The sequence below is a fragment of the Cydia splendana genome, chromosome 11, assembly GCF_910591565.1.
Source record: "Cydia splendana chromosome 11, ilCydSple1.2, whole genome shotgun sequence".
Lineage (NCBI taxonomy): Eukaryota > Metazoa > Arthropoda > Insecta > Lepidoptera > Tortricidae > Cydia > Cydia splendana.
In genome coordinates, this window is record NC_085970.1 from 21,365,500 (window position 1) to 21,378,415 (window position 12,916).

Consider the following 12,916-nt stretch of genomic DNA (forward strand, 5'->3'; position numbering starts at 1 on the left):
TTAGGAGCTATAATATCAAACATTATGACTTTCAATAATTATGTCAAACAAAGGGACCCCCATTTTTAATGACTAAAGTAAATTACGTCTAAGAAACCAAATCAATAATATCCTTCATATAAAGAAAAAAGAAATCTGTTTCCTCAGGTAGGTTTGTTAGTTACCTTGTGTCCCTCAGAGCGGAAATAGGAGCCCCGCGAAGCGGGGCTCCGTCGACTCGTTGGCGGGACGAAATGGCTTAATAAGCTACATGAAAAATAAGAAATGGCGGGGAAATCAGTAAGCCAAACAATAAAAAATCTGTTTCCTCAGGTAGGTTCGTTAGTTACCTTGTGTCCCTCAGAGCGGAAATAGGAGCCCCGCGAAGCGGGGCTCCGTCGACTCGTTGGCGGGGCGAAATGGCTTAATAAACTACATGAAAAATAAGAAATGGAGGGGAAATCAGTAAGCCAAATTTAAAATAATCCCCAGGTAGGTAGGCAAGCATGCAATTTGTATTGTTTAATTTTATAACTATTGACAATATGACTAATAAAAATTATGATGGAAAACGTTATGGTCTAAAAAAATCGGAACTTGAAATTTAGGGAATTCAATAGAGCCCCTACTTATCATTATAACCTGCGATAAAAGACCTTACAACGATTATTGTAAGCAAGTTTATTGCCTTCAACATTATGTAATGGTATACCTTCTGGACTTTGAATATTATGAGTAACAGATTTTATGACTAACAATAATAATGACCTGCAAAAATCGGAACTGCAATTTATATTGATAAAATTTATGACTATTGACAATGACTAATAAAAATTATGATGGAAAACGTTATGGACTGAAAAAATCGGAACAAAAAATGTATGGGAACCAATAGAAACCCGTCCCAAAGTTAGTCTGGCGGAAGACCCTAGAGCTAGACTGACCCGACATTATACCGAAGACATCCCGGACATCAGCCTGTACGAGATTAGAATGGCTCTCAAACAGCTCAAAAACAACAAGGCACCCGGTGAAGACGGAATCACAGCCGAACTTCTGAAGGCGGGTGGTAAACCGATCCTTATGGCCCTTCAGAAGTTGTTCGACTCCGTCTTACTCGAAGGGAGAACGCCTAAGGCATGGAGCAGAGGTGTGGTGGTGTTGTTCTTCAAAAAGGGTGACAATTCCCTACTCAAGAACTACCGACGCATCTCACTTCTGAGCCATGTCTCGAACCGTCTCGCACGCAGGCTAGATGACTTCCAGCCTCCTGAACAAGCCGGTTTCCGAAGAGGCTTTAGTAGGTATAGTTAGGTAATACAGAAGACTGAGGAGTATAACCTGCCTCTCTGCTTAGCATTTGTGGACCTAAGCCTTCGATTCGATCGAAACCTGGGCCGTACTACAATCTCTCCAGAGGTGCCAAGTGGGTTACCGCTATATCGAAGTGCTGAAGTGTTTTGTACGAGAACGCCACTATGTCAGTCCGACTCCAGGACCAGAACTCGAAACCTATTCCGTTGCAGCGGGGAGTCAGGCAAGGGGATGTTATTTCTCCTAAACTGTTTACCGCTGCATTGGAGGATGTTTTCAAGACTTTGGACTGGAGAAGGCTGGGCATCAACATAAACGGCGAGTACATCACTCACCTTCGGTTTGCGGACGATATAGTAATCTTGTCTGAGACTACGGAGGATTTGAGTATGATGCTCGATGACCTCAGTAAAGCTTCCGAGCGAGTTGGTCTGAGGATGAACATGGACAAGACGAAGATCATGTCAAATGCCCGTGTAGAACCAACTCCTGTTACAATCGGAGACTTTACACTTGAAGTTGTAGACGATTATACATATATATATCTAGGACAGACTGTCCAGTTAGGTAGGTCCAACTTCGAGAAAGAGGTTAATCGACGAATCCGACTCGGTTAGGCAGCATTTGGGAAGCTACGGCACATCTTTTTGTCCAATATTCCGTAGTGTCTCAAGACGAAAGTCTTCGACCAATGCGTGTTGCCAGTGATGACATATGGAACTGAAACGTGGCCGCTTACTGTGTGCCTCATAAGAAGGCTCAAAGTCACCCAAAGGGCAATGGAGAGGGCTATGCTTGGAGTCTCTCTGCGTGATCGCATCAGAAATGAGGCCATCCGCAGCAGAACCAAAGTAACCGATGTAGCCCTCCGAATCGCTAAACTTAAGTGGCAGTGGGCGGGGCACATTGCCCGTAGAACCGATGGCCGTTGGGGCGGAAAGGTTCTCGAGTGGCGACCACGTACCGGAAGGCGCAGCGTGGGTAGACCCCCCACAAGGTGGACTGACGACCTGGTAAAGGTCGCGGGAGACCGCTGGATGCGGGTGGCGCAAGACCGGTCATTGTGGCACTCTTTGGGGGAGGCCTATGTCCAGCAGTGGACGTCCTCTGGCTGATATGATGATGATGATGATGATGAAGGCATTAAGGTACAGGTAAGCTTGCTCTTGACCCTCGGTCACAATAATCCATACAATTATTGAGATTATACATATTTTTTGTATAGGCTGATGTTGACAATGATGCTTGTAGCTTCTGGCGAGGCATGTACTGCCGGCACGAGAGCGGCGTGCACCCACGCGAGCCGCTCGGCGACCTGCTGCCCGCCGCCGCCGACCACTGCTCCGCGCTCGACCACCACATCAACTACCTCGCCAAGGTGAGCCGCTCGGCGACCTGCTGCCCGCCGCCGCCGACCACTGCTCCGCGCTCGACCACCACATCAACTACCTCGCCAAGGTGAGCCGCTCGGCGACCTGCTGCCCGCCGCCGCCGACCACTGCTCCGCGCTCGACCACCACATCAACTACCTCGCCAAGGTGAGCCGCTCGGCGACCTGCTGCCCGCCGCCGCCGACCACTGCTCCGCGCTCGACCACCACATCAACTACCTCGCCAAGGTGAGCCGCTCGGCGACCTGCTGCCCGCCGCCGCCGACCACTGCTCCGCGCTCGACCACCACATCAACTACCTCGCCAAGGTGAGCCGCTCGGCGACCTGCTGCCCGCCGCCGCCGACCATTGCTCCGCGCTCGACCACCACATCAACTACCTCGCCAAGGTGAGCCGCTCGGCGACCTGCTGCCCGCCGCCGCCGACCACTGCTCCGCGCTCGACCACCACATCAACTACCTCGCCAAGGTGAGCCGCTCGGCGACCTGCTGCCCGCCGCCGCCGACCACTGCTCACCGCACGAAACCACCACATCAACTACCTCGCCAAGGTGAGCCGCTCGGCGACCTGCTGCCCGCCGCCGCCGACCACTGCTCCGCGCTCGACCACCACATCAACTACCTCGCCAAGATGAGCCGCTCGGCGACCTGCTGCCCGCCGCCGCCGACCACTGCTCACCGCACGAGACCACCACATCAACTACCTCGCCAAGGTGAGCCGCTCGGCGACCTGCTGCCCGCCGCCGCCGACCACTGCTCCGCGCTCGACCACCACATCAACTACCTCGCCAAGGTGAGCCGCTCAGTGACCTGCTGCCCGCCGCCGCCGACCACTGCTCCGCGCTCGACCACCACATCAACTACCTCGCCAAGGTGAGCCGCTCGGCGACCTGCTGCCCGCCGCCGCCGACCACTGCTCCGCGCTCGACCACCACATCAACTACCTCGCCAAGGTGAGCCGCTCAGTGACCTGCTGCCCGCCGCCGCCGACCACTGCTCCGCGCTCGACCACCACATCAACTACCTCGCCAAGGTGAGCCGCTCGGCGACCTGCTGCCCGCCGCCGCCGACCACTGCTCCGCGCTCGACCACCACATCAACTACCTCGCCAAGGTGAGCCGCTCGGCGACCTGCTGCCCGCCGCCGCCGACCACTGCTCCGCGCTCGACCACCACATCAACTACCTCGCCAAGGTGAGCCGCTCGGCGACCTGCTGCCCGCCGCCGCCGACCACTGCTCACCGCACGAAACCACCACATCAACTACCTCGTCAAGGTACAGGCGTCTGCACCCGACCCAGCGGCGAGACCCCCTGTGGTCTAGTCTAGCTTAGCCTAGCCTAGCCAAGATAACAATCGTACATCGACCAACATCAACAACAAAAGTGTGAGAGATATATTTCGCCTAGCTAATTTGTCGATATATTATTATTACAGAGAATAACGACATTCAAGAACCTCCTCTCGGGCAAGAAAGACAAAGGCCAGGAGTCCACCGTGGTCAACTACCAGAACGGGAACGGTGACACTGTAGACATCGAGACAAGAACTGATCGCCTTTCCTTAGACAACAAGTACGTTTATTTTATTTTAAATTTTATTTCAGGATTACTAAGGGGGCCTCCATTAAATAATTACGTGAGGTGTTCATAGTCAAGCCAAATTACCAAATATCACGTTTGGAGGAGGGGGGGGGGGGGGGGGGGTGTCTCGGCAAATATATACTACGTAATTTAATTACAAAGTATATTTAAGTGTTTAGTCTATTATATATATTGTAATATCTACTATACATATATATCTTATGATTGTAATTGTCCTCAGGTTAATCTACGACGAGAGTTCGACGGTGACCGAGTTGGAGTGCGCGAACCACGACCACCCGCTCAAGGATGCCGCCAAGCCCACCATACCTCTGATCACGGAGGTAATCTCATCTTATCTTACACTAGCGACCCGCCCCGCCTGCGCACGGGTAGTCAAACCGTGATTCTTTTCGACATAATTAGCAAACATCTTCATATTTCAACCAATTTACACAAAACCTTAACAAATTATACACCTAAACCTTCGTCAAGAATCACTTTATTGATAGGCGACAACCGCATGAAAATCCGTTCAGAAGGTTTTATCGAGAACATACACACCGACGCGGCGGGGAACTATGTTTTATAAGGTGTAAGATGTTGAATAATATGTACCTACAATCTTTGGGTACTGAAGTTACAAATGTGTAGGTATCACGGGTATCAGTGCAGGTTTTTAGATAATTTTACCGTTACATGCCGCTAGGGGGCGCCATTAGGTGAGTTTCCATAAGTAGGACTGTTTTAAATTCATATACATTTTGGGAAAACAAATATTTATTTATTTATTTATTTAATCTTTATTGCACAAAAGAAAACCTTATAGTACAAAAGGCGGACTTAATGCCATAAGGCATATAATATTCATTGAAATGCACGTTAATTTTTATGCAAAAATGGTAGAACATACAAAAATATAAGATAAAACTTTCATTGCTCTCGGTAGAATATGTTACATTTTATGATAACCGAACAGCGCCATCTAGTTCAGCCGCAAACCGGGGGCATAATTTGGAACTAACGTCGAGTTTTGACACTTTTATTGCCAAAATGTCTACTTTTGAAAACCGGAGTTACCGGATAACATATGGAGCCGTACAGCGCAATCTACATTGAATTTCACATAAGAGTCACACCAGCCTAGCCGCCGCCATACAATCGAAATTATGCTTTCATTTTAAAACGACATTCTGAAATAACATGTTGAATAGAGAAATTAGAGCGAGTAGAAGTTTTATTACATGAAAAATGTACAACAATTTTCATCAACGAAAACTATTACCAGACATAGATAAATGTTACGTAGATGTTCATGCCAAGTTTCATGTATTTAAAGATGGTATCGGACTTGGGTAGACTGAAACTAACGTTAATTCGGCCCAAACGTTGATTATACAGTCTGTTTCAGAAGAGCCACGACTCGATCCCAGCGAGCCTGCCGCTCCTCGAACGTGAGATCAACTCGGTGGCTCTCGACTGGCGGAGTTTGAAGCACGTCACTGAGTGTAGCTGTTCCACACCGCTCGACCACTTTAGTAGAAAGGTAATACACCCTCTTGGCAATATAGAGAGCCGGCTCTTTGTACGTGAGATCAGCTCAGCAGCCCTCGACTGAAGTTTGAAGCACGTCACTGAGTGCAGCTGTTCCACACCGCTCGACCACTTTAGTAGAAAGGTAATACCACAGTACACTAAGAACAGTAGTGAATCTAAGGCCGCTCGGCAAGTTATTTGCCTACACTTGCGTTGGCGCTTAGGGTTGTCACTTTTATTTTTAGTTAAATATTATTTGCGTATTATGAGTAGCACTACGTTTCTATTTATTATAATGTTGCCTAAGTCAGGTACGAGATCGATACGCTTCATTATATCACTATTGTATACAATACTTTTCTACGAGTCAACAAATACAATACTTTAAACTAGTAGAATCATATTACAAACAACCCAAACCAAAAGTATACCTACAGCTAAAAGCGCGAGCAGCCGCGATACTTTCATACTGGTACGCGTCCCGGCGCGTTGGTCAACGACACCTTCTCGTAACTCATGAGGCCCTGGTACTTGCTCCGCGCTAAATTCAATTTTTAGACAGTTGTCTTCTCGATATTGGCCACCGTAGCCTATGGGGACTAACAAGCAACACTAAGTGGTTTTCGTAGTCTATGGATGTTGCTATATTAAGGGTGTCACATGCGCGTTTCTGACTTATGAACCAATTGTTTCTACTATTTTGAGCTATGGTTTTGTTTCGTCCTCTTGCTCGCGGCGAGCTGTAATTGGCCAATTTCATTATAGTTGAGTAAACTGTATCGAAATGAATATTATAGTTGAGTTGGGAGCCCATACATTAAAAATACCCAATTGCAGTATGGTATAAGAAATCTTAATTCAAGAATTACAGTTGACGAGTAGAAAAAATACTATTGTCTCTGTTCGAAGTCATGGTCAAAAAAATTAAGGCCTACCGTCAGAGCAGACAAATGCGAGCGGGCGGGCAGCGTACTCGAATGCACGCGATCACAGTCGCGGTACGGCCCACACTGCCGCCACCGTATTCCCCCGTATATTATGCTAATGTGTGCGTGGCAGCGCGTGCGTACACGGCGCCCGGCGCGCACGCACACATTCAAGCCGGCAGCGGCACATTTCTATGAAGATTCACTACTGTTCTTGTACTGTGGTAATACACCCTCTTGACAATATCGAGAGCCGACTCTTTGTACGTGAGATCAGCTCAGCAGCCCTCGACTGAAGTTTGAAGCACGTCACCGAGTGTAGCTGCTCTACGCCGCTCGACCACTTTAGTAGAAAGGTAATACACCCTCTTGACAATATCAAGAGCCGGCTCTTTGTACGTGAGATTAGCTCAGCGGCTCTGAACTGAAGTTTGAAGCACGTCACTGAGTGCAGCCGCTCTACGCCGCTCGACCACTTTACTTGAAAGGTAACTTGATATATAAAGTTAACGCAGAATGACCATTTACATCTGTAGACGACGGCCTCTTTAGGATATGTTTATAATGTTCTTATTGAATAAATTTGCACACATTTTATAAGATTTCTACCTTTCATTAGCGAATTAGCTCCCAACATCTTCAATGTATTTTCAACATGCTCCATGATTGTCAATTATGCCCATCTTTCATTGATGGTAGAATCAAACATATTTATATCTTATGTATGTGGGACATAAAAATGGTTGTTTTGCGCCATGAGTTGTTGCCGGCCAAAAAACTGTACGGCTACCACCAGTTTTGACATTGACAGATACGCTCGCATCTACGTAAATTACTTTCTATACATCTCGCTTGCACTAATATGCGAGTACGAGCGAGATGCATAGAAAGTAAGTTACTTAGACGCGAGCGTATCTGTCAATGTCAAAACTGGTGGTAGTGCTTCTGGAAGCGGAGTGTGAGTCTCGCGACCTAAACGCGTAAGCGCCATGAATTTCACGGCGCTTACGACGCTTTGGTCGCGTGTTACAGGTTGCGATTACAGTTTGGTATATGGCTCTATAGTAATAATAAGTCAATGATGAGAATAAGGTTTAAGTCTGCGGGTATTGTGATTAATAGGGTATTTTCCTACTTGTCAAGTCAGTTACTTTTTTAGAACTGTCAAAAGGATTTGCTAATATGGATACGAAACATTACATCGTGACACCATCGTCAACTCACCTACTTTTTATGTTTCTATCCGATTTATTAAATAGAACTTGTGTTTAAAAATAACTCCTATTTGTACTAAAGTATTTGAACAAATTAAATTATTTCTGAAAAATATTTTAATATGTTTTTTATCAAGTAGAAACACTACTATATAAATTATAAACTGAAATAAATGTCATATACTAAGAAAAAGAGACCAAGGCCTCTAGTGCCCCAGGCTGGAATCGAACCAGCGTCCTCTGCTATCGCGGCAGGTGCCTAAACCACTCGGCCACCGGGTCACAGCGGGATAGTTTATAATTTATATAGTAGTGTTTCTACTTGATAAAAACATATAAAAATATTTTTCTAAAATAATTTAATTTGTTCAAATACTTTAGTATTGATGGCAGCGCCATCTCTCTCGCTAACTCGGTATCACATGGGTGATCCAGTTAGAAGGTCCGAACCATACTGTTCTACCTTAGAGATGGCTAGGGGGCGCCATAAGCCTTCAGTAAGAAGTGCATATACTTGGAAAATTTGACCTATGCCGCTGTGATCCGGTGGCCGAGTGGTTTAGGCACCTGCCGCGATAGCAGAGGACGCTGGTTCGATTCCAGCCTGGGGCACTAGAGGCCTTTGTCACTTTTTCTTAGTATATGACATTTATTTCAGTTTATAACTCCTATTTGTGTTTTTCTAATAATTATCTGGTGCTTTATTTCATGCATGGTGTAAAATTAGTATTTTATACAATCGTGATATAATAGAGAGGTTTTCAGTCGAGTACCGTGTTTAGGCAACGAAGCTTGCTGAGTTGCCTAAGTAAGGTACGAGATTGAAAAGCTTGATTATATCACTATTGTATACAATAATTTTTCTACTAGTCAACAAAAATAATACTTTAAACTAGTAGAATCATAGAAACAAACTAAGCCAAAAAGTATACAGCTAAGATTCGCGAACAGCCGCGGTACTTTCATGCTGGTACGCGCCCCGGCCGCCGCGCCCCGCGCCCCACGGCGGGCTGGTCAACGACATCTTCTCGTAACTCATGAGGCCCTGGTACTTGCTCCGCGCTAAATTCAATTTTTAGACAGTTGTTTTCTCGATTTTGGTCACCGTAGCCTATGGAGACTAACAAGCAACACTAAGTGGTTTTCGTAGTCTATGGATGTTGCTATATTAAGGGTGTCACACGCGCGTTTCTGACTTATGAACCAATTGTTTCTACTATACAACCTAAAATCATTAATTTGAGCTATGGTTTTGTTTCGTCCTCTTGATCGCGGCGAGCTGTGATTGGTCAATTTCATTATAGTTGACTAAACTGTATCGATATGAATATTATAGTTGAGTTGGGAGCCCATACATTAAAAATACCCATTTGCAGTTTGGTATAAGAAATCTTAATTCAAGAATTACAGTCGACTAGTAGAAATTTTTATTTTAAATACAGTATAATACCCTATTGTTTGTTGTTGTGCACGTGCAGCACCACTGCTGGGGGTGCGGGCGCTGCTTGTGCACGCGCTGCGTGTGCGCGCGCGCCCCGCTGCCCGCGCTGGCGTCCCCGCGCGCTGCGCCGCTGTGCGCCTCCTGCGCACCGCAACACACGCAGACTGCTCATTAGTACATATACTTACTATATATAAACTCAATGTGAGGAAAAGCGGCGTGTACAAATTATTGCTAGGGCAAACTCTCGTATTATTCGTATGTAGCGGACGAAACGGTAATGTCTCTCCGTATAAGTACGATAGCGAGCCATTAGCGTTTCGTTCGCTACGGCGCAAAGGATTGGCATCTTGTCTAGGCCCCCAGGTATTTGAGTCGACGCCGGTAATTTATACAAAACTATGAAATGCCCAGAGCAATATAGTTCAAACTCATACTGTATATGTATAATAAAAATTTGATAATCAAGTAGGCGTCTATAATTGTTTATATAACATTCCTGTACTTATATAACATTGTAGAAAATAGTCGCTTACAAAACTACTGTCTTTCAAAAGATTAAAATTCTTTTAAAATTTAGTATGGTACATTCGACCCAATTTACTTAAGAAAAATTTGTGTTTATTGACCGCATGCGCGAACATGCTCAAGTTACATGCCAGTTACTTGCGTATGCTTGCGTATCGTGCAAGTACCTACAGAGCTTTTCCAAGTTTCCAAAAAGTTGGAAAAGTTCTCGAAAATTCCAGGAAATAAAAATACAGGTCACAAACCGAACTTTCATTTTAGCAATAGAAATTCCTATACAAAAATTTCTGAAATTTTTCCAAGTGGACATTTTGTATAGACCGACGGCACATCAGGTACGTGCAAGTAAACGGGTGTGGGTTAGGCGGTTATCACACTGGTTGCGATTCGAACGTCGCTCCTATATGCGAGTGGGATGTCGCATAGCGTTATCTCGCTCAAACATCGGAGCGCCGTGCTAATCGCATCCAGTGTGATAATCGCTTTATTGTGGATTCCATGTCCGTTTTTGGACATAATAACCACGTGAACAATCATAATAACACTATGCTTCCCAGTGTCGCATTTTTTACTTATGAATTTATGAATTTTCCTATTATTGTTGCGTTTTATGTATTGTATTTTTATTTTGTAAAGTTGTACCTATTTGAATTCCCTTTATAGTTAATATTTAATGTTTAAGAACTAATGTAATGTATATTAGAGATCAATCGTTATGTACATAACTGTGATGTTATTATTTAATGATAATTTAATGATATAATAAAGAATATGCTGAGATATATTGGAAGTATTTTAATAAACTCCGACAAAACTTTTAAATTGACAAAGGCTGTCGTGTTAACGCATAATGTACACCGCCATATATTTCAACTAATACTACTGTTCGGTGCAATGCACCTTTAACACGTTCTAAGCCTCGTGCGGCGCGTGCGCGCCCTGTCAGTAAAAGACGCGTTAACCAATAATTTGCATTAACCCAAATTCAGTGTACTCTTCGGATCCATCGCGGCCGGGTGCATTCGATAATTATAACATTTTATAACATAACTTTCAACAATCATTTAACTATTAACATTTTAACATTAATAAACATTTTCTCCACTTTCTCTCGACTTTTTACATTCAACGCGAACCCGCACCCGCACAACTACTTTTTGCACTACTATTATACATCTTAGAATTCCTTTCTTTTTTTATATACTAAATGACCCATTGACGCCCATTGAGCGTAGCTAAAAACATGTGCATAGGTATTTTTTAAAAACATTAGCTTATCGTCTGAGTTTACTTAACCTTTGGAACGCCAAGAACACCTAAAGTCGTCGTTACTAGTCGTACCCACAGCGCCAGGGCCAGGCACAACTTTACTATACTCGTAGGTGTAGGTTATGTAATGGCGGACGCTATCAAAGTAACGTTGACACTTTCAAGCAAGGTTTACATCGGCTCGCTTGCGCCCGGAACCTTGGCGTTCAAAAGGTTAAGATCCTATCTGCCTTTCAGATATATAATAATTTATAATTTCAGCCTATATATATACGTCCCACTTCTGGGCACTGGTCTCCTCTCATACGCGAGAGGGCTTGGGTTATAGTCCCCACGCTAGCCCACTGCAGATTGGGGACTTCTCATACACCTTTGAATTTCTTCGCGGAAACGGCGCTAGACAGAGAAGCATGGCGTTCCTTAGTGTCAGAGGCCAAGATCCACTTCGGGTCGCTGCGCCACGGCACTAAGTAGTAAGTAAGTACTAAGTAGTAAGTAGGGGGAAGCGGGGTAGATAGGCACAAGAGGCAGTTTTGAACACCCACACTAATTCCTTAACTAAAAACTTATGTTCACCTTCTGCAACACTAAAACGTGGCTTTGTATGTGTGAGTAAGGTACGAGCTTCGGTATATCTCTCCTGACAGCCGTTGCCGCTTGGTGCGTGAAAACGTGTTTCCGCGGTCGCATAGTAAATAAATTATGATTTTTTTATCGAGTAGTGGTGCGAAATTTTAGACTTTACCTGATGAACATCATAATGAGCGCTTAGTACGTTTATTCAGTAATAGGGTTAGCTTATTATTTTAAAGTAATACTTAATAGTATATTTTTAATAAATTATTTTTAATTTATTTGACCATTGGGGTACTTTGGTACAATAAAGATAGGGGCAGTTTTGAACATATCAAAGTGCCCCTCTAGTGTATCTAAGTGCCCCTGCCAGTTTTTTGTTGTGATTTTTTTTTAATGATTAGTGCGAACGTACAAAGAGAAAGAAAATTGACAAAGAAAAGTTAAAACAACCAAAGTAGCTTTTTGTCAAAAACTGACACTGATTTCATTAAAAGTTGTTTTTTGTACTGTTAGTGCACTTGCTGCTTAATAACTGTAGTATGTTCTAATAGCACCGCAGTTAATAGACGTTTTATAATGTTTAATAAGTTTACTACTGGTCAGCTAACTGAGTTGATCTGTAAAGTGTGCTCTGGGGGGCAGTTTGAAACACTTACGGGGCACTTTGATTCACGTGCCAAAGTACGCCAAAATGATGTATCAAAGTGTCCCATGTAATGTAACAAAGTACCCTGCAGGTGGGGCACAATTGAACAAATCCCATTTTTTGTTAAAATCCATATATCTCTTTTACTGGCCATAAATTTAACAAAAAAACATATACTTTGTATACCTTAGTAAATTTGTCATCTACTAAGTACAAAAAAAATGTATTTTGAATTCATTTTGGGGCCTAAAATCGATTTCAAAAAAGGGTGTACCAAGCTGCCCCGCTTCCCCCTATGTAGGTATGCAGGTTTCCTCACGATGTTTTCCTTCACCGAAAAGCTAGTGGTAAATATCAAATGATATTTCGTATTTAAGTTCCGAAAAACTCATTGGTACGAGTCAGGATTTGAACCCGCGCGCGCAAATCCGGATTGAAAGTCAGACGTCATATCTACTCGGCCACCACCGCTTTCAGATACCTTATTGAATTAAAAAGAAAACGCCAAAAGTTTAA

The 12,916-nt window shown here is 44.4% G+C and overlaps 1 protein-coding gene across 1 annotated transcript in view; it reads left to right on the forward strand.

The window, feature by feature from the left end:
- LOC134794847 (myotubularin-related protein 6) overlaps positions 1-10,693 on the forward strand; it is a 96,193-nt gene extending 85,500 nt beyond the window's left edge. The window contains exons 13-17 of the mRNA XM_063766646.1: positions 2,545-2,671; positions 4,119-4,255; positions 4,506-4,608; positions 5,676-5,942; positions 9,419-10,693. Coding sequence (XP_063622716.1) covers positions 2,545-2,671; positions 4,119-4,255; positions 4,506-4,608; positions 5,676-5,882 — 574 coding nt within the window. The 3' untranslated portion in view covers positions 5,883-5,942; positions 9,419-10,693. The remainder of the gene's footprint in view (positions 1-2,544; positions 2,672-4,118; positions 4,256-4,505; positions 4,609-5,675; positions 5,943-9,418) is intronic.
- The last annotated feature ends 2,223 nt before the right edge of the window (positions 10,694-12,916 follow it).